General features: G+C 38.7%; 1 protein-coding gene across 1 annotated transcript in view; it reads right to left on the bottom strand.

Moving 5' to 3' along the window:
• Positions 1-25,645, bottom strand: part of SYCP1 (synaptonemal complex protein 1) — a 47,179-nt gene that overhangs the window by 809 nt on the left and 20,725 nt on the right. The window contains exons 15-31 of the mRNA XM_053393583.1: positions 24,519-24,580; positions 24,076-24,192; positions 23,159-23,262; positions 21,481-21,598; positions 15,110-15,180; positions 13,040-13,121; positions 12,537-12,599; positions 11,864-11,926; positions 11,395-11,457; positions 9,860-9,976; positions 8,950-9,060; positions 6,771-6,863; positions 6,159-6,233; positions 3,420-3,479; positions 3,082-3,231; positions 1,527-1,667; positions 85-171 (exon numbers count right to left, since the gene is read on the bottom strand). Of these exons, the coding sequence (XP_053249558.1) occupies positions 85-171; positions 1,527-1,667; positions 3,082-3,231; positions 3,420-3,479; positions 6,159-6,233; positions 6,771-6,863; positions 8,950-9,060; positions 9,860-9,976; positions 11,395-11,457; positions 11,864-11,926; positions 12,537-12,599; positions 13,040-13,121; positions 15,110-15,180; positions 21,481-21,598; positions 23,159-23,262; positions 24,076-24,192; positions 24,519-24,580 (1,577 nt within the window). The remainder of the gene's footprint in view (positions 1-84; positions 172-1,526; positions 1,668-3,081; positions 3,232-3,419; positions 3,480-6,158; positions 6,234-6,770; positions 6,864-8,949; positions 9,061-9,859; positions 9,977-11,394; positions 11,458-11,863; positions 11,927-12,536; positions 12,600-13,039; positions 13,122-15,109; positions 15,181-21,480; positions 21,599-23,158; positions 23,263-24,075; positions 24,193-24,518; positions 24,581-25,645) is intronic.

Raw genomic sequence — 25,645 nt, 5'->3', positions numbered from 1 at the left:
GCACAAAATTGAAAACTTCACTTAATTTTATTAACACGGCAATTGTGATATATGTTTTGGCTTTTAGTAAAATTGTGAAGATACCTTTTTTGGTGTCATGACACATAGGCAAGAAGTTTGTGGATAATCTTTATACAGCTTTTTAAACATTTCTTCCTCTGAAACGATGCTCTTGAAAAGAAATTGTTTTTTTAAATAAATGCATAATAACTTCTAGAGTCTTTCTTTTCCTTTTTCAATATACAACATGGAAAAATTATTTCATTACACACATCCAGTTTAAGAATAAGGAAAAACATCCTATGACTTTTTAAACCTAGAGGCCCTAGTTCACAGATCTTTGTGTGCAGCATTATGCTAGGTACATATCAATAGTACTGTGCTAGATGGATTATGGGTCCAACCTGATGTAAGGCAGCTCCTTATGCTTTATGTTGTCACTATGTATGTTGGTCCAGAACCAAGAAGGAAACAAAATGTGGTATTCAACTGAGCTTCAGTCAAAGTAGACCTATTGAAATAAGTAGACCTAACTTAGCCATGTTTACTAATTTCATTTGGTCTACTCTGATTAAAACTTAGCTGGAGACCACCCAAAGAGAAGGGCACAGAGAGGGCTTAGCTGGGAATAGCTAAGAACTGAAGTGCAGCCACAAGGCTGGGGCTGTATAAGCTGTTTTCTGGGAACTAAAATAGGCTGAGTGGCAACGCTGTCTGCTTTTAGGAGACTGCTTGCTTCTTGTATGTATATAGGAGAAAAACAAAGAAACAATTATTGCAAGAATCTCTAGCTCTCTCATTAAGGAAATGAAACCCTATAGCACTGCTTCTAGACCAGCTCTAGACCATCTCACTGTTCAGAGAACTGGGGAACACATAACAATATTATGCAATCTAAAAACAGTGTTATGTTTCATATAAGTATGTAATGGAAACTACAGAAGACTGGATAGACATGACTTTCATTACACACCAAGAAATAATTTGCTTAGTTATATTACTCTATGACATTTCAAATTAGGAAGAATTTCCGATAACAATTAGAAAGATCTTTGGAAAGCTCTAAATCAGGGACATGTAATCCTCCAGATGTTGTTGGACTTCAGCTCTCATAACACCCAGTCAGCATGACCAACAGTCAGTAATGATAGGAGTCCAGCATCTGTGGGGGGGGGTCCAATCCAAGGGGGGGTATCAAAAGAAATTTACCAAACATAATATATGCCTCTATCTAAGGTTTTTTTTTGTTCAGACCTATGTGAACCTTGAGGGGGAAATTATCTGGCTAGGTTAGTTGTTACTTCATAGGTTCCAAGGGCATCTGATCAAGGAGTAGTAATCATCTGTTCTGGTGAGAAAAGCAGTTACTTTTGGGGGGGAGATAATCCATGGAATCATTTATATGGCTAGGAGGGGGGCATATTTTTATGTTGTAAAGCAAAAGAAATGGCATGTGATAACAAAAAGCACTTCAAATGCCTCTTTACACACACACACATATATATTTCTTATTTTCAAACTAATACCAGGAGGTCGTTCTCAGAGGTATCTGACTGAGTATCCAGTTCTAAAAGAACTTTTCTTTTTTTCTTTGTTACTTCTTCTGAAAGTAGGCTGGTGCTTTCTCTTAGTAATTTAGATTTTGGAGGTGTTTTCACAGTGTAAGTCTATATGGAATAAAAGAAATATTTTTTTAAAATCCATGATGCTAACTTTAACCTTTTTTTAAAAAAGACTCTTTTAAACCTAGAAGCCCTTGTTCACAGATCCTTTTCTTTAGAATTACGCTATGTACAGATAGTACTGTCAGGCAGCTCCTTATGCCCTGTAATTTCTGGGCATGTGAGACCTGTCCCAATATAAGCAACCATGAATGCAGCCCCAAAATATGGAGATTCAACTACATATGTAACATTTTTTTTGTGCACAGAAGACTTGATTTGTAAGGAAATTTGTAGGTCTTGATTGGTTAAGGTGAAAAACATTTAGGTTAATGAGAAAGGGAAATATTAATCCCAAAAAGATATATGTAGATTGTAAAGGAGTGGTCCCTACAAACTTTCTTAGGCTTTCCCAAAATAAAAATTTGTTGTGAAATAAATGCATGTGGTTGAAGTGGATTCCAACCTTTCTTCTCAGCTAGCGCTGCATAAGTATAAGCAACTTGCCTAGTGAATGGAAATGCAAAGCTAGCTTTCCAGCCTGCACTGTACTCCCTCTGAGTAAGTGGCAGTGCTGCTGCTGGCAAGGTAGCATTGCAGCTCTGGACCACTGAGTGAGCCGCTTCTGTGTATGGGTTACAGATACCTCTTGGCTGGTTGCAATGATGAGTGTTCTTTCTCTCTGTGTGTATGTTGCCTTAAGACATATATGTGGAAGGCAATTATGAAGTAACAACAACAAGAGTGGCAAGTGATCTTCCCCAGTACGTAACTCTGCAACCCAGCTATCTTATTGGTATTAAATGATGGGGGCTATTTTCGCTAGCACTCTACCATCTGGGTGCTTAGTGAAGCTTTGATAGATGACAAACCTACACATTAAACATACACCCTAAACAAGTTAATGTCAGTGGATGGAGCTTCTGATCTATATTGCTTACTTACAGCATTTAAAAGTGACAAGCTACATTACTGGTTAGCTCAGGATAGAGGAGCCATCAAATCACAATAAAGTGAAGGAATATTGCATCACTCATTAACTAGCGTACATAAAGTGGTAAATACACAACACAAAAAATAAAATAATCAGAAATCTGGAAATAAAGGTAACACAAGACAACAAAGACATGGATCTACAAGCAGCCAGTGCAGTGGGGCAATGCCATGCCACTGCCCTCCTGACAGTGACACTGTTGCCACTTACCAGATGGGGCAGGGCAGCAGTGAAATTTGGAGAATAGAAACTTTAAGCTAAATATTACTTTCTAAATAGTGATTTTTTAAAAAGAAAAAGAAAATCTACTTTTTCATACAAAATTTAGAAATGAGAATCTTAAATCAAACCCTGAACAAATATAAATAAACAAGTAGATAACAAACAAGTACATAAAACTGAAACGTAATATATTAAGAAACAAACCCTGGCAGGTGTCCAAGAAGACTTTTCTTTGTATTCCAACTTGTTCACGTTAGCAGGTGTAAATTTTTGGGACATTTTCTTTTTGGAATGAAGAGATGGAGAATCTAGGCTATTGGTTTTAGGTGTTTCCATGAAGGATGTTTGTGTTTTCTACAATTAATTACAGAAAGCATAAAAATATGGAGTAAGTATGAGAAGAACACAACTACCATAACAACAAATATTACTAGAAAATTTTACTACTTCACAATGCATGTATCAGGTAGCTTATGCAATAAAAGTTGAATGCTATATTGCAGCAAAGCATAATAATTTTGAAAAACAGAAGTAATGGTCACCTGATGCCTTTTTTCTTTTTTAGAAATGTCACCTTTATTTGCTTCTCTTGCTAGCTTTTCCTAGACAGAGGGAAATAGTGCAACTTAAAAAAAACTTTTGAAGTTTTCTATTTAAATATACTTTTTTTATTAGCACAAGACAATAAGGGAGCAGTTAAGTGAGAAGCTCAGAAAACCACTATCAGCTCTACCACAGTTGTTTTTTAAAAGTTAAAATCAGCTATGAAGGACTCCCTACACCCCAAGTGGATTAGTGGATTAGGTTCGTGCACTGTGGAAAGAATGTGCTTACCCCACCACCAAAGCTGCTGTACATTCCATGAGGCAAAAACAAAACAAAACACAGGTTCCAAAGTGTAGGATTTCAGATTTCACACATTTGTCTATCTTAATATAGGGAGTCATCTTCCATTTAGTAGGGAATGATCTTAGAAGATCAGAAATCTGATTCACTGCATGTGGAATAGCAGAAAATAGAATGGTGGTTTCAAACTGTTCTTGAGGTCTAATACTCCAATTCCTCAAAAGACAGACAAAATGGATTTAAGCTAATGGCTCCTCCTGTTGCTCTCCTGACAGGAGCAGCCAATGCGAAGGTTGAGTGGGGGGAGCAACTGCATGATCTGGCCTCCTGGCAGCAGTGTTGTTGCAGTTTATCAGGAGGGAAAGAGGAATAGGCAAGGTGGTGGGGAGGTTGGCATTCAGCAAACACACCAGCAGGACAGGTGGACTGGCTCCACCAGTACATTTCATAGCACCAAACTCCCTGCCATCTTGCCGCTTCCTCCCTCCCTCCCTCCCTCTCTCCCTCCCTCCCAGTGATTTACCAATACCATGAGGCCAGGTCTGCACCATTGCCCCTTTCTGATGGCCATCCTAGCCTCCAAATGTTGTTGTACTCCAACTCCCACCAGTCCCAGGCAGCATGGCTAACGGTCAAGGTTCAAGGACATTATACTCCAAAAATGACTAAAGACATGGGCTAGATACCTCTAGTATAGGGGAATCCTGTGGCCAATTAAAATTATCCTTTATCTTTGGTGAAGCATTACCTAGATGAGAACTCCATAGTCAAGCTAGATCAAATAATTTTTAAGGTCCAAAAATATATTTCTTTTAATCTTGCCCTGACCTCACTGAGTATATGCTACCTAGCACAAAAGTATCACTGCAAATCTGCGGGAAACTAATGAACTAAGTACTTAGTTTTTGTTTCTGCAATTTCTATGTAAGGATTTCCAGGGTAATTCTCTTTACGGTGCCAGAAGCGGCTTACTTGGTGGGATAGCTGCAATGCTAGTTTCTTGACAGCCAGGTTGCTACTGTTTGACAGGTAGGGTGCTGGAATGCTGGATTGGCTCGACTGGTGCACCTAAACCATGCCAGTTTCCCCATCACCTCAGCCTCCCCCCACTTTCTCATCATAAGCACCAGTGATCCCAAAGCCAAGACTTACAGCTCTACTGCCCCCCAGGCATCCTCATGAACTTGGTAAAAATTGCTTCTAGTGATTTATTTGTTTGGACTATCACTTGGGTGCTTAATACAAATTGACAAGTCTGAATTCCATTTCAACCTGAATGTGATTTGCTCAGCTTGCATCACCACCACTTTTACAGAGCAGGTCTCTACGTAGCACAGATTAGCCAGTGCATGGCTAATCATGTTATATATATCATAAAGGCATTGCTGCACATCACTCCAATCTATGAGGAGTGCAAGATTCCAGGGGTTCTAGGTGCTTACCCAGGGTTTGTATTTCTATTGGAATGAGGGACAGCGGAGACTGTGGTGTCTTTGTGATACATGGTTTATTTACACATATATATAACCTGGGCCTCTAATGGAGGGGTTCACAGCATTAACAACCCAAGAGGGTCTTGCTTCTCCCATAGCAGCAGCTTTGAATTCAAACAACCTGCTGCCTCCAGCTTCTGTCTCACATAACTCAACTCTCCACTCTGGCCTGTCTTTCTAATTACCAGTGAGTTGAGGGAGGGGGACTTACCCATTTGCTGTCTGGCACAGAGGCACATTCTTTGTTACCTTTATGGCCTATTACCTCACCACGAGGCAGCAACAGAGCTAGCCGCTCAGGTACTTGGAGCGGCACACATGCTGTGCACCTGGGGGTGAGGCGAGCCACCTATGGGGGCGGGGCGATCCACCCAGGGGGCGGGGCGATCGGCGCAGTGGCACAATCCACCCAGGGGGGATTTTGTCACCCCCCTCTGTGATGACACCCAGGGTGCACTGCACCCACCGCACCCCCCTTCCTACGCCCCTGCCACGATGCTGTTCCAGAAATTTGAAAACTTACTTAGATTTTAACACTTGTTGGATCCAGGAATTGCAGTCTAATAGACCCCCACTCCTCAAAAAAACTCATAACAGTATGCTTTATGTCAACAGTTTGAATAATTTACTGAACAATATAGTTAATGAAGCTTTTGTGCTTTTTCATTAAAAAAACAACTCCTATTTTCCTTCCCTCCCTTTTCCTTCAGGTGTTTAACAAGCATTTGCTTAAAAAGCATTTTTTATAAGTCAGACAATGGTTGTCTTAAAAAGGCAAAATCATCATTATTCCTTAGAAGCATATTGCCACTGGGTGTCATTCACTCTTCTTTAGGGCTATTTAAAAGTAAAAAACAACTCCTGGACATAAGGGAGACATAAAGTAACCCAGATTATTTTCACAGAATTGTGTGCATAAAATTAAAAAACCAGAAGATATACCTTCTCTTCCATTTCTATTTTAAGTTGCTCCTGAAGGGAGGAGAGTTCCTTTTTCTTATTGGAAAGTTCACTTTTCTGAGAATGATAATTAGATAAAAACTTAGTAGCTCAGACTCTATTTAAAAATTCATTCACATGCTCAACTTTTTCAGAAAAAATACATTAAATTAAATTAAATACAATTAAAAAATTTTTTTAACTCAACCTTTCTTTGTTAAAGGATTGCAAAATAAAGTGCCTCTCTCTGCATGGCAGATAGTGATCTGACAGCTACAGTAAAAGCCACATTATTGAATTCAATTCACCATTAATATATATCTTCATCAGTACTCCTTGTCTCATTTATTTTCATTTCAGTTTGTCCCTCATGTTTCCTATAGATGTACAGGAGTACTATAAATAGTTATAACATTTGTCTACATTTAAGAAAGTTGTCGGTTTCATTTTGACTCAAAATTGGACAGTGACTTCTAGTTCCCACACAAAAATTCCTCCATTGGATTAAAGAAACTGCAGTGAATCATAATAAAATATAGAAATAGGTACTGATGGGACAGTAATGGATAACCTGTAGCCACACCATGGCTGAAATAGTTTAGGAGATATTCTTACCAAAGATCCTATTGTTGATGATACCTCTTGTTCTTTTGTCTTATAGCATTCTAATATTGCATCTTTTTCTTCAACTGTCTTATCATATTGATGCTGCATAGAGGAGATGGTCATATGTTAATTCACATATAATATTTAACTGCTTATTCTGCCTGCTTGCAGCAGAGGAAGGTGGTAAGCAGCACCAGTCTATTAGCTCTGCTGAAAGACCAGCTCCAGTTGCTTTCCCTCTCCCTGAACTGTTTTCATTTCAGCTGATAATTAGCAGCATAATATCTGTTTATGCACAAATCCTAATGGAATTCAATCAGGCTTATTCTGAGGTAAGTGAGTATATAATCCTAGCCTAAAAGAATGGGTGCTTCCAGATGGGTGTAGATTTTGTCTGATTCCCCCCCTCTACTTTAGTATACATGTATATTTATTTATATGAATATAAGCACTAATTTCACAATGGGAAAAAGATATAAAAAAACAAAACAAAATATTAAGTATACAAGTGAACGCAAGTGGAGGAAATATTTGAATGAATGCAACCAAACACTGGTAAGGACTCATTATCAAGCCTACCCAGTGGCAGTGAAGGCAGCAAAGAAGGCATATTTTGCTGCCTCCATTGCATCTTCATCATGTAGTCCAGCAGAGCTTTTCCGGGTTGTATGAGGCCTTTTACAGGCTGGCTCAAAGGAGGTGATAGAACCAATGGTAGCTCACTGTGACTTGTTTTGCAAAGCATTTTTAGGATAAAATTGCTTGCATCCACCAAGACCTTGACTCTGCTGTTATAGCAGATGAATCTCATGGAGTGTCCAGAGCACAGTCTAGTCCTGTTGTGTTGGATGAGTTTCAGTTGGACAAGATCCTCGGATCAGTCAGGGTCACCACTTCCTCTCTAGACCCTTGTACTTCTTGGCTGATAAAATCCAGCAGGGAGGGAACAGCTGGCTATGCCAAGGAGGTGATCAATGCCTCTTTACGAGAGGGGGTGGTCCCTGCCTGTTTGAAGAAGGCAGTGGTAAAACCACTCCTTAAAAAAACCTTCCCTGGATTCAGAAAACCTAACAAACTACTGGACAGTTGCTATTCTCCCTTTCTTGGGCAAGGTTCTGGAGCAAGTGATCGCTTGCAGTTTTTTTAATTGAGTTGTTGTTTTTATTTTTATTTTATGCATTTGATATTTTTTGTGAACTGCCCTGAGACCTTCAAGTATAGGGTGGTATAGAAATGAAATAAATAAATAAATACATGTTGAAAGATTAACGGCACATATATCAAGGTAATTTTAATCTACTTTAGTATTTTAACTTGGATATGTTTTTAAGTATGGTTGTATTTTTTTATTTTAATGTTTTACCTTTTGATAGGTTGTATTTTACAATCATGCAGTGTACAAATTTAATGAAATAAATAAATCAATATAACACCTACACTCCCATCAGATAATACACACAACCAAGATTTCAGACACCCCAGTTTTTGGGTGTGTTTTTTTTGTTATAAATAAATAAATCACTGACACACCAAAGTAGGCGGGAATTAAATACCATATTTTTTGCACCATAGGCACACCGGACCATAGGGCGCACCCAGTTTTTAGGGGGGGAAATCAAGAAAAAAAATCTTTTTCCCCCCCAGCCCCAAAGAGCAGCGTACAGGCTGCGCACAACCTCTCCCTGCCGGAGGGGTTGCGTGCAGCTACGGCACAAGCCAAGGCAGCGAGCAGGATGGATCCCGCTCGCTGTTTTGGCTTCCCCTTTAGCCCCGTGCAGCCTCTCCTTGCCGGGAGAGGCTGCGTAGAGCTAAAGAAGCCATAGCCCTGTTCAGCCTCTCCCTGCCGGAGGGGTTGTGCGCGGCTATGGCACAAGTCTGCATTCGCTCCATAGGACGCACACACATTTCCCCTCAATTTTTGGAGGGGAAAAACTGCGTCCAATAGAGCGAAAAATACGGTACCTCATGAAAATGCAAATGTTTAAATTGCTACAACTGGAGCTACACTTACTTTTTTGCTGCAGCAGATCTCACTATTTAAAAGTACCTTTTAATATATATAATATAAATAATAGCTCGTATGTTGGAAAATGAGAACCAATGCAGCAAATATGGCAATCCTCAGCTCCATCCCACATGGCCCTTCTCTTAATTCTAGCTTGTATGTATAAAAATAAGTTGTGTTTACCTTATGCTTTTCCATAAGTGCTACCATTTCAGTTATTTTGTGCTGACATTGAATGTCGATTTCTTTCTGCTTTGCTACTGCTTCATCAGCTACGAATTTCATTCTCTCTGCCTATTAATATCATATGTGAATGAAATAGTTTAATGAAATAATATTGATATTCAATAATTATATGTGGAACCTATGAGTTAAATTCAGTGGCTGCACAAATGGAACAGACCATCTGAACCAATATGGATAAAAATAAAATTTTAACAAAAAAAAGCAAAATCTGTTTCTTTTATTATAAAAAGTTGTAGATTCTAAGAGAGTAATTAATCCAACCACCCTAGTTCTAGTTAGTGGATCAAACAGCAGGCTTTGAATGAACAGTGATGCTACACTGGCAAATGAAATACCTGAGTCATAACAAAGTTCCTGATCATGGTATAATACTACTGTGCCTTTAATACAGTCTAGGAGGGTTGCACTTATTCTATGGATTTAGCCTTAGTATCTTTTATACTTGTGAAAGGAACTCGCAGTAATTTGGGAGGCAGGAGAGATCCCTCATCAATCCAAGTTTCATTTCTCTCAGAAATCAAGCACCCACAGCTCAAGATTGTAGGATAAACCTTTCCTTTGGCTGACCAAGGCACAGAGCTTAAAGCTCTTTTTTCATCAGGTTTTCCCAGTGTGAAAGTTTTTAAGCCCTCTACCTGAAAGAAAAACCTGCATTTGATGCTTCCTGTCCTCATCCCGAACCATAACATGTGGGGTACATTATGAGTAAGACAGATCAGAGTATGATAAACAGAGACTGCTAGGAACTGATAAGCAGATTGATAAATCCCAATCATGTAAATAAAAACGAGTTTAATTTACGCAAATTATGCAAGTTTACAAAATGTAAAAAAACTTGAACTCTTACCTCTTTGAAAAGTTTTTCTTCTGCTTCTCTAGCCTTCTCTATTTCATTTTTATAGTTGTCAGTTGTTTCTTTATGCAATTTCTTTATATTTTCCAACTCTAATTCTAATTTATTCACCTGTAAATAAAAATGTATGACTCAATCACAAAAGTCAAAAGACTGGCCTATGCAATCTCTAATCTGCTGGATATATTTTAGCACAGGCATCCACAACCTGTGGCCCTCCAGATGTTTTGGCCTACAACTCCCATGATCCCTAGCTAACAAGACCAGTGGTCAGGGATGATGGGAATTGTAGTCCAAAACATCTGGAGGAGCGAAGGTTGGGGGTGCCTGTTTTAGCATACTGTGAACACCCCTGTCATTTTTGGGTTTTCCCTTGCAGTGATCCAAAGGAGAAGAAAAGTATTCCCAAATGGACTTTTGAAGTAACTGCAATTGAAGCAGCAGTAAGGAGACAGCAACCAGTGAAGCCTTCAAAAAGGAAAGTAGCTCTTATTCTGTTATTAGATGAAGTACTGTATGTTATATTCACAGAGCTCTTTTTCTGTACTCAAAGCATATATCAGCAGAGTTTTAGAGAATTAGTAGCAGTGAACCTATATGCAGAATCAGATCTGCTGCCATTTTCCGATGAAAGTGGTGGAGTGCCAAGGAAGATATGAAGTACAGCTTCAATCCCAAGCATCCCTAGGTTCAGTACCAGGCATCTCTAGGCAAAGGCAGAGGAAGGGGTTTGTGGTAGGTGTGGGTCACCCTGGGTGTCACCACTGAGGGGGGTGACAAAATGCCGGGAGGCACTCACTGCAGGGCCTGCAGCACGCCTGAGCCATGCGTCTCTCCTGGGAGAGACACGGTGGCTTGAGTGCATGCAGGCTCCGCACTGCCCAAACGGTCCGCCCACTGCCTCCCCCCCTCAGCTGTATGGTGGCTGAGTGGGAGGAGGCAGGCACACTCCGGAGGCCCCACAGTGTGCCCTGCCCCTATGGGCAGCTCACCCCACTCCTGGGCACGCCACCCCAGGGGCCTGAGCGGCCACTGTCTTTAGGTAGGAGTGGGAGATACTCCTGTCTAAAATCCCAGAGAGGCACCTTCAGTTCGTATAGATAATGCAAAACTAGATGGACCAATGGTCTGACTCAGTATAAGGCAGCTTCCTATGTCTCTGGTTGCTCTTTTAAAGATGACAAACTGTATCTCCACTTTTCAGAGCCAAGCATGTACTTGTAATTTAACTGTTCCATATCCCAGTTCTAGTGGAAGATCATATCAGGGCAACTTGTTGAATGATCTTGGTGCTCTGCTGACTATGCAAACAAGTATCGAAGACATTCCAGAAGAACAAAACTAGAACTTGAAATGGATAATAATAATAATAATTTATTTATTTATACCCCACCCATCTGGCTGGGTTTCCCTAGCCACTGACTATTTCATTCACAAAAGTGAACATCTTGTAGGTCTTAATTCCTCAAATTTTATATTTCTTTCCTCTGCAACTATTATTCAAATGACACAGAAATCAAACATCTTACTTTTTCTTCTGTAATACTGGATTGCTTGCTCTCTGTTGCAACTTTCTTTCGCAAAGCCTTGTTCTGTTAACAAGTAAGGTTTTATATTTACGAAATTAAAATTATATTGTGATTTTCTGCCACTAAAGCTATGATACATAATAAGCAAATTGGGCCAGTAAAAATATTCAGTTATTTTGTCTTTATTTTTTCCCAACAATGTAGAGCATTCAACAGTATGGCCAGTGTGCACGTGCGCTCGCGCGCACGCGCGCGCACACACACACAGAAAATATTGGGGTACTGAATTCTGAGAAAATTCATAAAGACTGTGGGTAGCCAACCACATATGACTGTAAAAGGACAGCAGTTCTACTCTATGCTACCAGAAGTTGCTTGAGGATCCCTCCTGGTACCCTGGTATACAATTACATTTTATAAATGATATAATTCTATATCTATATTTTTATAATTCTAAAACAGTACTTACATCTTGCTGCAATTCTTCAATATTCCTGGATTTTGTTTCAATTTGTTTCTTTAAACTGTTAATCTAAAAATTGATAAAAATATATTTCAAACAATAAGATACCAAATGAGTACTTAATGATCACTTTACTTTTGTTAAAACATCTGACAAACATGTACCCTACTGATGTTCTGTTTGTTTGTTTGTTCCTTGTTCTGATAACTTCAATAAAAATTATTTTTTTAAGAAAACACAGGTAGATATTACAATATTAATTTTAGCTGTAATTATTTTGTTAGAACAAATCCTTTTGCATAGAATTTACTCATGAGCTTGCTAAGCTTGCTGTTGTGAATAGTTATCTCTTTATAAATCCACTGAAGTAAACGTGGCATATATAGGCAGGATTGTAACCTAGAGTAGTTGTGCTAAGATTATTTTAATTTATATTTAAGTATGTGCATAAAATAATTTGCTTACCTGTAACTACTTTCTGAAACATGTACATCTATAAGTTATCTTAATAATCATTAAACTATGAAATCATTAAAAATGAAATGATAAACCAGTAATGATTGCAACAAGCATTTCAGTTATGCAGATGCTTTTTTTCTATGTAAATACTGTTTCTGAGAAACTGAAACATTGTAGAATAAAGCATTGAACAAACATGAAGTAAATTATATTTTCATACCTTGCTTTCAAATGTTTTCAGTTGTTTTTCCTTTTTAGAAATTTCATTTTCAATGTTTCGAACCTGAAATTATATTGTAAAATCTGACAATTTTTTTTAATGATAATATTTTCATAATTTAAAATCCTGCCTTTTACTGTCTTTAAGCGTACCAAAAAACCTCACATCCAGCTTTCAATATAACACTTTATCTATACAGAAAGTAATCACAATTATTGAAAAAGGTATAAACAAGATTCCTGAATTGCATTAATTTATGATCAAGAAGAATCACACATAACACACACATATATGTACTGGCGGTTAACCATCCCTGATGTAGATAGTAAGGGGCTTATCCTAACCCTCCTGCTCTTGCCAAGTAAGATTATAAGGAACATTTGTTTCTTACATTGTTATAATTAATTAATGTTCCTACATTGTAAGCTTTATAATAAATAAATTATTTTTTAGCTCATCAGTTTACAATTAAAATATTTACATAAGAAGGACCAATATCATACATTGTCTTCACTTTCATCAAGTTTGCTTTTTGCCTCTTCATTTTTCTTTTTCATCTCTTCTTTTAGGCACTTTAATTCATTGCTACATGACAAATTAACAGAAAGGGTTATTACAGTTAACAAATAGCTGACTAAATATATAGAACAGAAAAAGTGGCTTTATTTACTCTAAGTCCGATGTTATTGAGGTATGATCCTGTGAAAGTTTGAAGAACTTTCTGGCAATAAGAGCTGTTTGACAGTAGAACAGACAATAGAAGATGATGGATTCTTCATTGCTGGTTTTAAAGCAGAGTCATGGACACTTTCATTGAGATTCCTGCATTGCAGGGGATTGGACTACATGACCCTCATTGTTCCTTCCAACTATACAATTCTATTATTCTATGATGCTACTTTCCTTCCTATATGGACATCCTTTTGCATGGCAAGTTCTTTCCACTGCCCCCATCCAACCTATTGGTTCTTTGAACTGAACCCCCCCGCCCAAAAAAAACCAACTTCGCAGGCTATGTTTGGTGTTGGGAATTTTGGCCCTCCAGATATTGCTGACCTGCAACTCCCATCATCCCTGGCCATTGCCCATGCTTGCTGTGACTGATGGAAGTTGTAATTCATCAACATCTGCAGAGCCAAAGTTTCCCCTAATGCTCACTTTCAAAGGAGAAGCAAGCATTTGAAACCTCTAAATTCTTGTTTGACACAGATCAAAATCTGAGCCAGAAGACTTCCTGACTGACTCCTTCTTTGCAGATCTGATCCTGAAGAACATCATGGGGAGGTGGGATAAAAGTCCCCAGGGAACCCTTTTACTCCAGAAACGGTGGGTGGAATTTTGCCCAGTAAATTTAGACTGTGTACCTGACATACCTTTAAACCACAAACACATTTTCCCCCTCAAATAATTATAGGTAGTGTAGTTTACTACTTACAGAATTATAATACCCAGAAACCCTTAACAAATGCTGAGAATTCTTTGAAGGAAAGAATGTGCTTCAGGTGTGTTTAAAGGTATATACACAAACTCAGCTTTCCCTAAGCCAACTATTAAAAGGTTCTACCTAGCAAGGCAATGATGTGATCAGAATAGAGCCCAACCCAGCTAACCCCTCGTCAACCTACGGAAATGTCTCTTTCATTTTGCTACATGCTGCATTGAAGAACTGAGACAAGGGGGTCCCCCAGCGAGGTAGACTTTTCCCTCTAGCAGCAGGGTGTTTTTTTGTGGAACAGTCTTTGAAAGTAAGACAATGTTTTAGGGAGGTGGTCTTATTTTCAATGTCTCAGGCAATGAACCAATTGTTTTGATAATAATTTGATTCATTTTTGGTGAAGAAATCTAGTGTCCAGTGATGGATACAAAGGTTCAACTGGACAAGGCCCATTATTTAATAAGATATCATTAATCTTTACACCTATTTCATTTCCACATTTTAAATGTGAGGGTAAATTAAATTGATTTGAAATTTAAAAAACTTTCAGTAACAGCTAAGAACTGATTCTGAATAATGTACCAATTTCAAACTGATCTATGTCAGTTAAGTTTAACAAAAGAGGCATTAGTATATAAGAATAAAGACAATAGGCTGAGTCCAGACTTAACCTGCACTTTAAAGCTCAGTTGGAACAAAAGGCAATCTGTGGAAAACCCAAATTGATGTTTGTTCTGATTGAGCGCCAAAGAGAGGATTTTTGCGGGGAAAGCTCCAGGGCAAAAACAACAACATTCAGACACAGAACTTTTAGTCATGGACCTGTGCTTGGAAAGAATGAGGCAAAGGATATGTATGGATAAGCCCTTAGTTGCACTTAGTTCCTAAGAAAGTCAATGGCCTTACGTCATGACTGACTGGATCCATCAATTTCAATAGGACTTGAACTATCTTACAAAGCAATCCTAACCGAGTCTAGTCAGATGTAAGGCCTGCTGAATTCAAAGGGGTTTACTCCCAGGTTAGTAAGATTAGGATTGCAGTAAGAACCTAATACTGTGAAATTATAATATAAACTGAAAATATTCTATAGTAAAACATTCTATAATATAGTGAAAAGATTCTCATTTTTTCTTGCCTTAACTGGATGTTTGTTTCTTTTAGGTTTTGTATTTGCTTTTCAGCCTTTTCTCCAATCTTTTTATTGTCCTGAACAAAATTAAAAGCAATCTGTTACTGAAAATAGGTATGATATGCATGGAACTTTATATACTAATATAAAAATGGCCACAAATGGAACATTTACCTTGGATAGCCCACTGCCACAAATAAATTTCACAATATAATATGCAAACATAGTAAAAATGTGAATGCAATATAGAATATGCAATACAGAAAGCAACAAGGGTGTGAGCGCCATCTTCTGATATTCTGAAGAGAATGGGTTGCTACTGAGTGAGAGGCAGAAGTCACAATGTGTTTCCAATTCAGATTCTAGATGCCCAGGGGAATGCCATGGGGAGGAACAACTTTGGTAAGAACTTTGATGAGCTGTTCCTGTTTACACACTTGGATAACCTGGGTGGATAGATAATGATGTAAGTTGCCACTGAAAGATTGGTTGCAAATATTGCATTTTGACTGTTGGGAAGTACATAATGAGCACAGTGGGATATGGTGGAGTAAGCATGGTGAGGTGGAGGGTATTGGCATGTTTCTGGAAGGGGAAGTTATTATATGGTAAAATATAGGTATCATAAAAAATAGAGAGGGGGATTGGCTGCAGGCTGCTCCCTCTACCTTGCAGCCAAGTAACTGGTGATTTGGTGATTGGTGGAACTGTTATTCAATGCCAGGTACATAATAAGTCCACCCTCATCTATGATTTAATTATGGATGAGAGAGCTGAATTTGCTTGTATAAGCAAGACCTGGTTGGTAAGCTGGGTGGAGTAGATTTGACAAAGTATTCCCACCCTGACACACACAACTCTAGGTACTCAGTACAGCACCAACCAAGGCTGAAGGACTAGGGGTTGAGAGTCTCTGTGGTCCATCTCTTCTGCTTACCAGAAAACCCTGTTTGCCTTGCAGTGCATCCTGAGAGATACTACCTGTTGTTAGGTCAACAGGACTGGGGTTGCAGATGGTGTACCTACTGCCCAATAGCCTCCCTGCTTGAGCTCATTCAAAACACTACCCAACCCGAGACTTCCGGGTTAGCGCCGTCGGCGAATAGCGGAGTTCCTCCGACCGGAGGAACTGGCTCCGTGGAAACTGGCTCTACCCGCCGTGGCGAAGGTGGGGACCCGCTAGAAATCCCAGGTGGAAGAAGCCTGGGAACGTGGGGTTCGGCAGAGCACCAGGAGCGCCTCCCCTACTCGCGGGGAACCCCATTTTGGGGCTCCGGAGCGAAGTAGGGTGAGCGGCGCGGTGCTGCGAACGGACTGCTATTTTCACGGAGGGAAGCCGCATTGCCATTGCCGGAGAGCGCTGACTTTTTCCTGTCGACAATTGGACTCTAAATAAGTACCCGTGAGTAGAAACGGAAAATTAGATCAAGAAATATCCTAATTTGGCACCAAAGCGGGAAGGTTCAAAACAGGAAGTCCGCCTTCCGCTTTTTGTAAATAGACTGAAGCAAAAACCTTGTAAGCTAATAGCCTGGAAAGCTGTTTTACAAAGGTCGAAATTTCCTTCATTTATAACTACTAAAACCCCCTTGGAAGCAGGAGAAAAGGGGGGGAAATTTAACTGTTCAAGCCTGCAGGAGAGGGAGTAAAGGAAAATAAGTTTCCACCGTCTCAACCCTGGGAACGGGGTGTCAGAGGCAGAAATTATCGGAGACATCCATTGACTGTGAACGGAACACTTTGACAGATAGCAAAAAAAGGGGGGGAAGGAGAAACAAATTGATTTCAATGTTGCCTTTTGCATTTTAAAGAAACAAAATATTTGAAAATTGAAAGTAACTTTCTTTTGTTGGACATGCTTTAAAAAGATGGACACAAATAGAAATTGTATCCTCTAGAGGGAGCTTGTCAAATTGCTGCTGCAGTTTACTTGGGGACTTCACAGCTGTGAGATTAACATCGTGGGACCAGACTGTGACCTTGAATAAAAATGTGTTTGGAAGAAGTCTTGGTGCTTGCTTTTTGCAAGACAAGTGCTTTGTTGGAGCAGCTGCATGAGAAGGTGGATTTGATGAACGAGAAGCTGGATTTGATGACTGTTGTAACCAGTGAATGTGGACAAATAGGGAATATTGATATAGAAATTATACAGGGACCAATCCAGGAAACTGGTTTGACTGGGCAAATGCAAGGGCAGATAATAATGGAGGAAGTTACGGTGGTACCTCAAGCAATACAAATGGAGAGACCCGAGGCCCTGCAGGAGTATAAGCCGCTGTTTTGGAAGAATGATCTTGGAATGGGCCAGAGGGAGTCTGGAGCTGAGGAGGCTCTTAACTTTGGAGAGATTTTGAAATATGCTGTTAAAGATCTTCTGGATTATACTGATGGCTGTGGGGAGTGGGACTGTGGGGAATGGGTGGGCCTGATGAGGGGAGATGGAGATAAGTATGGGCGGAAATCCCCCGGAGACCTACTCCTTAATGAGAAAGGAAAGAAACTAAGAAAGAGGCCAACAAAAGACAAGGAAAAGTGAAAATATAAACAAGAAGAAGAAGATCTGCAGAAGGGGCATGGAAGAGATTTAAGGGCCTCGGACATAAGACTACCAGGTTGATGGACTAGATGGAATGGATAGTAAGGACTGACATAACCCGAGACCAGGAAGAAGGGACGTTGGATGAAAATTGGAAGAGTCTATAAAGAAAAATTCTTATTCTGGGAATTAGTGTAAAATTAATTAATATTAGGGAGAATGTTGGAACGAAATTGGCTGGCTTTAGTAGAAATGATATAAGGAGTTATGTATAAATAAGCATTAAGTTTTAAAGTTTTAAGGTATTTTATGATAAGATAAGGTTAGATAAAGTAAGGTAAATTGAATAACAGAATATGGTGAAAGATGGATAGGATGTATAAATCATTGAATGTTAGAATGATGCTTGTTTGGAGGTTCTAGCAGGGGAGCGCAGCTATCGTATACCCTTGACCGAAGAACGGTACACTCCTTCTATCTGGGATGGTCATCCTCTTCCACCGAGCGCGCAGCTTCGGGAGGGACGCACATGGAGCGGTGAGGGAGGAAGGGGACACCCGCCTAGCCAGCCAGATCAGCCGAATCAACCCTGGCGATCAATGGGGTGACAGATGTCGCAGCCAGATCGTCGGCTGAAGAAGATTGAAAAAAATTCAAGGACTATTTACAGAAATATTGTAAAATTAAAGAAAGTTACATGGTGCTGGATTGAAATTGAGAGGTTTCTAGCTGTAATGATATATAAGGACATAGATGGGGGGGGAAAGGATTTGAAAAATAAGGTAATGTTACAAGCTGTAATGCTTTAAATGAAGGATTTGCTGAACAAATAACTTTAATTGGGATACAAGAAGGAGAAGTATGAGGAGGTCTGAGAAATTTGTTATCTAAAAGTATGGTTTATGAACTTTATGCTTTTGTTTAATGTTTCTGTTTGTTCTGTTTTTGTTTGTTTGTTTAAAAAATTGGGAAATTTAATAAATATTCTTTAAAAAAAAAGAATGTTAGAATGATGTTGGAATGAAGTTAACTGGTTTTAGCAGTAATGTTACAAAGGAGTATGCAAAAATGGGTTGTTAACAGGTAAGAATGTAAAGTTATAATATATCAAGATGAAGGATTAAGATAAAAACAAAGAGGGAAAGGATTTGCTGAATTAACTAACTGAACTGGAATACAAAAAAGGGAGGTGTGAGGAGGTCAGGGAAACAAGCAAATGAAAGATAAGATATGGAAAGATGGATTTGTTTTTAATTGTTTTTATTTTTCTGTATTATGTATTTTTTGTTGTTTTTTTTTCTTTTTCTTATTTTTGTAATTTTTTCTGAAACTTTAATAAATATCATTAAAAAAAACACACTACCCAACCCTTTGTCACGTATATGCAAAACTGATAACAATACAAACAACATAACAGACTGTATGTAACTATATAAATTCTTTTTCAAGTGCGATTCAACATATCATATCAAAATATATGGTTCTATAGAACAACTTATCATATAAACTAAACATATTGTGAGAAATTAAAGTCCAGCAGATTGACCAGGAAATACAATCTATTCAGTTCTTATATTAGCAATATCCATGGTGTGGAATTCTTATATCAATCTTGTAGTGTTCCACGTGAAGATGCTTTTAAGAATTCTAGCTTTCCTTGTATGCAGGTATCAGACGAAGAACTTAGAAGAATGGCACATACAGAAAATAAGACAAGGATTCCAGGATAATTCCTTGTTTTGCCCAACCGGGCTTCATCAGCTGTGCATACTCTGGATTATATAAACGAACATAATGAGATGTCTATAGAACCATATATTTTGATATGATATGTTGAATCACACTTGAAAAAGAATTTATATAGTTACATACAGCCTGTTACATTGTTTGTGTTGTTATCCCTGATTGAGCTGGCAGAGGTAGTCTCAACAGTGGTGCAGACAGTGGTTCTGGATGACTTCAACATTCACACAGAGGTTGCCTAGCTTGGACCAGCTCAATACTTCAAGGCCTCCATTACATCTATGGAGCTGTTTCAGGTTGTCTTGGGTCAATACACAGTACATGCTTGATATACTATTTACTTCAGGGCAAGTTAATAATAGTTTGGATAGTGGAAGAATAGAGCTGACCCATTTGTTATGACTAGACCTCTATCTGATAAAGTTTGGACTTAGGACACCAGCCCTTTATGTAGAGGTAGGAGATTTACTTGGATGGTTCATCCCTGGAGATTTGTGGAATCTGATAAATATTCCAGTAAAAACAGTTGATGAACCTGTGAAAATCCTTGCATCATTTTGGTACAGTGAGATGAGGAGGGCTATTGGCATGATAGTTCTGGACTACCCCACTCCAACACTGGGTAGCTCATTGTGCTCCTTGGTTTTCCTCTGAGTGATGAGCAATGAAACAGGTTGGATGAGAGCTAGAGAGTAAGTGATGTAAGATTCAGTGTGAAGCCAATAAAACTCTGGTTAGAGCAAATAACCGCCTCTACCATGTAGCAGTTGTCAGCAAAAAAGAACCATTGATGCCTCCATGTCCTCAAGTAGTCACTCCACAGAGCTCTTTTGTGTGGTAAAAAAAGGTGGTATTACCTGTCCCTGTTAATAGGACACTGATACAGTCAAAGACTTTGCTGTGGTCATTTTGCTAGGCACTTTGAGGACAAAATCTATCATTTTCATGCTGATCTTGATGCCAGTGATAATATAGTCTCTGGTGAGGAATCCAGTATGCTATTTTATTCAATTCTATATTATCATTTCCAGTTATTGAGGCCTGATGTGGACAATGTAATTTTGTCCTTCCATCCCATTTCTTACTGTTTCAGTGCTTGCCCATCCTGGCTTGTTCGTGAAAATTTGGTGAGTGAGACAAGGTGGATTCAGTGGGTGGTTAAAGCATTCTTGTGTTGGGCAGTCCTCACCACCTTGAAGGAGGCAATGGTGTGTTCACTCCTGGAAAAAACTTTCGTGGACCCTGAGGTACTTGATAACTACTGCCCAGTTGCTCATACCGGGGGGGGGGATGCTCAAGAGGGTGGTGCCAGTTCAACTACAGACCTTTTTTGGAAGAAATTGATTATATGGACCATTGCAATCTGGGTTTAGGCCTGGTTTGGCAGAGAATTAGCCTTGGTCACCTTGGTCCAGAGGAGGGACAGACACAGTGCAACGATATTGCTTCTGCTGGATCTCCCAGCAACTTTTAGTATCACTGATCATGGTATCCTCCTGAAGAGTATTAGTGAATCGGTGGTTAGGAGCATTGTTCCACATAGGTCCATTCCTTCTTACATAGCCAGTCTCCGATGATAGCACAGGGGCTATGTGCCTATACCCTGGCAACTCAGTAACAGGGTGCCAAAAGCCACTGTTGCATGCCTAATGTTATTTAACAACTATTTGAAGCCATTGGGGTGGGCCCAGTATGGTGTGTTGTGTCCCTTGCTGGGCACATATCACAGCAGGCCTAAGGGATGTGCTCTGGCTGCCTCTTGGCCATCCATCTCTGTTCTGGCTAGCTGTTAGCCATCCAAATCTTTCTTTTCTTGATACTTACATATAAAGTCCTAAACAACTCTGAATCACATTAGTGAAATACCAACGTCTCCTACATTGCCAGGTAAAACTGTCAACAAATGGAACTCAGTTAACTGCAATATTGTTTAATGGTGTTACTATAATTATTTTAATTATGGATGTCTACATTTTAACATTTGTGGAATCATAAGCAGCTTATAAAATATAAAAAATAAGTCAATTTTGGCATTAAACAATATAAAAATAAATCATAACCATATTTCATTATTACAATGAAAAAAAGGTAAACCTGCCTTAAGATCTCCTTGAAGCTTTTTAAAATCAATAACTATATTATTTTTCTCTGTTACGATGCATTCTTTGTCCAATAAAAGTCTACTCAAATCCAGGCTTAGTTGCTCATTCATTAATCTATTAGAATAATAAAGAAATATTAGAAATAATGATTTTAGATTTACTTCTCAAGTGTGTGATTATAGACACAATCCATACATTGGATGGTATCCAACAAAGTGCTTCTACTAGTTCAATGATTTCCACTTGTGCAATGGAACTTCTGCCTCTCCTCTCTCCCCCCCCCCATCCCACTCCTGTGTTAGCAAAAGCGCTTCATCAGACACCACCTACAGTTAAATAGTTTCATAGAGAGAGGTTAATACAATGCTACTATTCAGTGAAATCAGCAGGCTGGATTGTGTCCTACTGTCTGTTTTTAGCTTGCATCAGATAGAATAATGTGAACATTTTATTTTTATTTAGACATTATTTGTATATAAATAAAAATAGTATTAATGTGAGCTGGAATGTATATAAGAAATTTAATGTGTAGTGAAGTTAATGTAGGTTTTGTATCTGCAAAATTGTCTGCTTGGGGACAGAGCTCCTGGATCTACTACTGTCAATGGAGGCACACTTCAGTGACTTTCTACCATCTTTGCCTGGTAGCCCAGCTAAGTTCCTATCTGGATAGGATACCTGGCTTCAGTAATCTTGGGTCAAGTGACCTATAGATTAAATTAGTGCATTGCACTATATGTGGGGCTGCATTTAAAGACAACTATATATATATATATATATATATATATATATATATATAGGGATGCATTTAAAGCAGACATGGAACAATGGTTCCAAACTACAAGAAAGAAGATTCCACCTAAACATTAGGAAGAACTTCCTGACAGTAAGAGCTGTTCGACAGTGGAATTTGCTGCCAAGGAGTGTGGTGGAGTCTCCTTCTTTGGAGGTCTTTAAGCAGAGGCTTGACAACCATATGTCAGGAGTGCTCTGATGGTGTTTCCTGCTTGGCAGGGGGTTGGACTTGATGGCCCTTGTGGTCTCTTCCAACTCTATGATTCTATGATTCTATGAACTTGGAAACCACAGCTGATGCAGAATGCAGCAGCAAGAGAGTTAACAGGAACAATGCAGAATAAGCATATACTGTAATACCAGCTCTGGCACATCTTCACTGACTGCAACATGAACATATTAGGACCCTATGTTCATCACCTGAGTCCTTCTCCGTGTGCCACCTCTGAAAAAAGTTCAGAGGGTGGTGACAAGGGAAGGGGCCTTTTTGGATGTGGTCCATGTCTATGGAACGCTTTACCCAACAAGGTCCACCTGGCACCAACATTAACATCCTTTCAGAGCTATGTTTAAATGTACCTCTTCTCCCAAAATTCTAAGGGGATATGATTATCATGCTTATTGCAGCTTCTGTACATATGCATGAGATGGTATTTTGAGTTTACATGGTCAAATGTGATGGGTTTTTTTTAAAACTGTGCAAGTTGCCAAGAGAACTTTTTTATTATGTGACAAACTTAAATAATAAATAGTAATAATAAAAATAAAACAATTTTTGTTAGGGTATTAAAAGTCATACTTCACTAAAAACAAAACATGAAATGAAATAGCCTTTCATAAGCAACATTTTGCTAGTTTTTATGTATAATAAGAACATACTTTTCTTTTTCGAGCTCTGCTGTCACTGCTGTAAGCTGCGCTAAGCAATTTTGTTTATTTTCAAATGCTCTAGATAACTCCATTTCCAAGTCATACATTTTTTTCTGCAGATAAAAAAAGTATAAAAGAATTTGCACTTTACACCTACTGTGTCCAACAACTTCAATGAAACAGGTTGTGTTATATTAGTTGAAGTTTTCCCACAGCAGACAGGGCAGTTTAGAAAAGTGTGAAAACTGAAGGATATCTGCTTAAAATGTGGATGGAATGAAATCCTTGAGTAGCACTAGTTCATGCACCCCACATCTCCATTCATTTCTCCCTCTGTACATGGTCAAGATACGGGTAGTTTGGAGCTCAAGTAACTTGACAGTGAGTTAGATTGAGCACACAGATCTCCCACTCTCTGGGTTGCCCTGGCCAGTACCATGTGTGCACATGCTAAGAACAGGAAACAGGGCTCTGCAAGCCCCATGGTGCTCTGTATGAGTTTTATGCTCAGAGCATGATCCAGCGAAAGTGCAATTCAAATCCCAAACATACCAGGATGAAAGAGGGTCTGGAGCTTTCTTGGTTCAGCCAAGCTATGTCAGCATGAGTACCTTACCCTGGCTGAGCCAGAGATACACCAGCATAAGTTCTTCACCACAGCTCAGTTGTGGTGTAGTTCCACAAAAAGGGGCATTCCAGGATATGGCAGGGCATGAAAACACTTACCGTACCACCTATTCCAAACAGCTTTCAAGGTGGTCACATGATCTAGCAACTTCAGTCATAACTGAGGTTATATGACTCCTCATCAATTGATCATTATCCTACACTTTCTCATGCATTTCCCATCACTTTCCTTTTGTCTGATTTTTTGTTAAGTGGGTTTGCTGCACAAAACAACAACAAAGAAAATTAAACAAGCTAACCTGAATAGTAGAGTCATCAGCAGTTCTAGATTCCTTTTCCTTTATTAATTGATTTTTTTCTGACTGTGCATACTCCAACTGGTTCTTCAAATCTTTCTGAACTTTGATTGAACTTTCCTAAATAATACAGATATTTTAAAACCATATAGTAATAATATATTTTAAATACCAATTATGTTTAAAACAAAGAAGACAATGATGATTGTGAACTTGGATAATGGCCTGAGATTATAAAATTGTAGGCAATATATACTTGGATCACAATCAATGGAGAGTTGAACATAGGACAAGTATGCTTTACTATGTGTATGAATGGTTCTTGTGTATTTTGGTAATTAAAATAAATTGGTAGAGGTTTGAAGAATTAATCCACAGTATAATGAAGGAAATGAAACTTTTAATAAGACTAACTGGTGAAGTGGTGTAAATAAGAGGTCCCTTACCAAGGCTATTTCCATTTCTTCAAGTTGTTTTTCTTTATCATTTTTCAGTTTGACCATCGTTTCTGCAACAAATATAAATGCAAATAATACAAAATAATGCATTTTTTGTTGAGAAGTAGCATATATTATTTGCTTTTAAGTTCAACTCAACAATTTACTGAAGTTATCTCAAATGTGTTGTGGGATCAGTTTGTTAATAGAACAGATGCTGTGGAAAGAGTACTGTCAACTATACTCTTGATCATGTGCCTTCTTGACCTGTGCCTGATATTTTTTTACTGTGTGTACATATCTGTATCTATTTTATTATACTGTTTTAATGTTGTATTTTTGTAAACTGCTCACACATTTTAAGTATTAAGTAGTTTAGAAATGCTTTTATATAAATAAAATAGTAAGTATTGAGCAATAGCCAATGATAGGTGGAGCAGACCCTTTAAGAGCACCCTTTGTATTTTTAAAATGTTTTAAATGTACACCCAAAAATAAAAGTACAAGCACCAATGAGTCAGGATCTGCAGGGGCAAAAATGGCTCCAAATCAAGTTTACAGACTGACATTATACAGTTGAATTTTTTAAAACAAACACAACACCTGATATTTACTTTGATCCATATTGTTAAGTTCTGGGTGAACATATCAGATGACACAGCAATTCTTCAGCTCTTGTTTATTCACAGGCCAGAACAGAACTGAGCTGAAGAGTTCAGCCAACCTTCTTATATACAGTGGTACCTCAGGTTAAGTACTTAATTCGTTCCGGAGGTCCGTACTTAACCTGAAACTGTTCTTAACCTGAAGCACCACTTTAGCTAATGGGGCCTCCTGCTGCCGCCGGAGCACGATTTCTGTTCTCATCCTGAAGCAAAGTTCTTAACCTGAAGCACTATTTCTGGGTTAGCGGAGTCTGTAACCTGAAGTGTATGTAACCTGAAGCGTATGTAACCTGAGGTACCACTGTAGAGCTCAACTACAACGCAACAGTAACAACTTTCTGTAACTATCCAATCACCGAGAGTCACTTTCAATTCCTTATTTGCATATGTGGACCTGAGTGAAAACTATCTACAGTATCCCCCTGCTGGCCCAGGGTGAGAACTTCAGTACATAACATATATCTGCTAACA

The sequence above is a fragment of the Podarcis raffonei genome, chromosome 6 (genome assembly GCF_027172205.1).
Source record: "Podarcis raffonei isolate rPodRaf1 chromosome 6, rPodRaf1.pri, whole genome shotgun sequence".
NCBI classification, from domain to species: domain Eukaryota; kingdom Metazoa; phylum Chordata; class Lepidosauria; order Squamata; family Lacertidae; genus Podarcis; species Podarcis raffonei.
The sequence above is the reverse complement of the archived record's forward strand: the minus strand, read 5'-3'. Positions and strand labels throughout refer to the sequence as shown.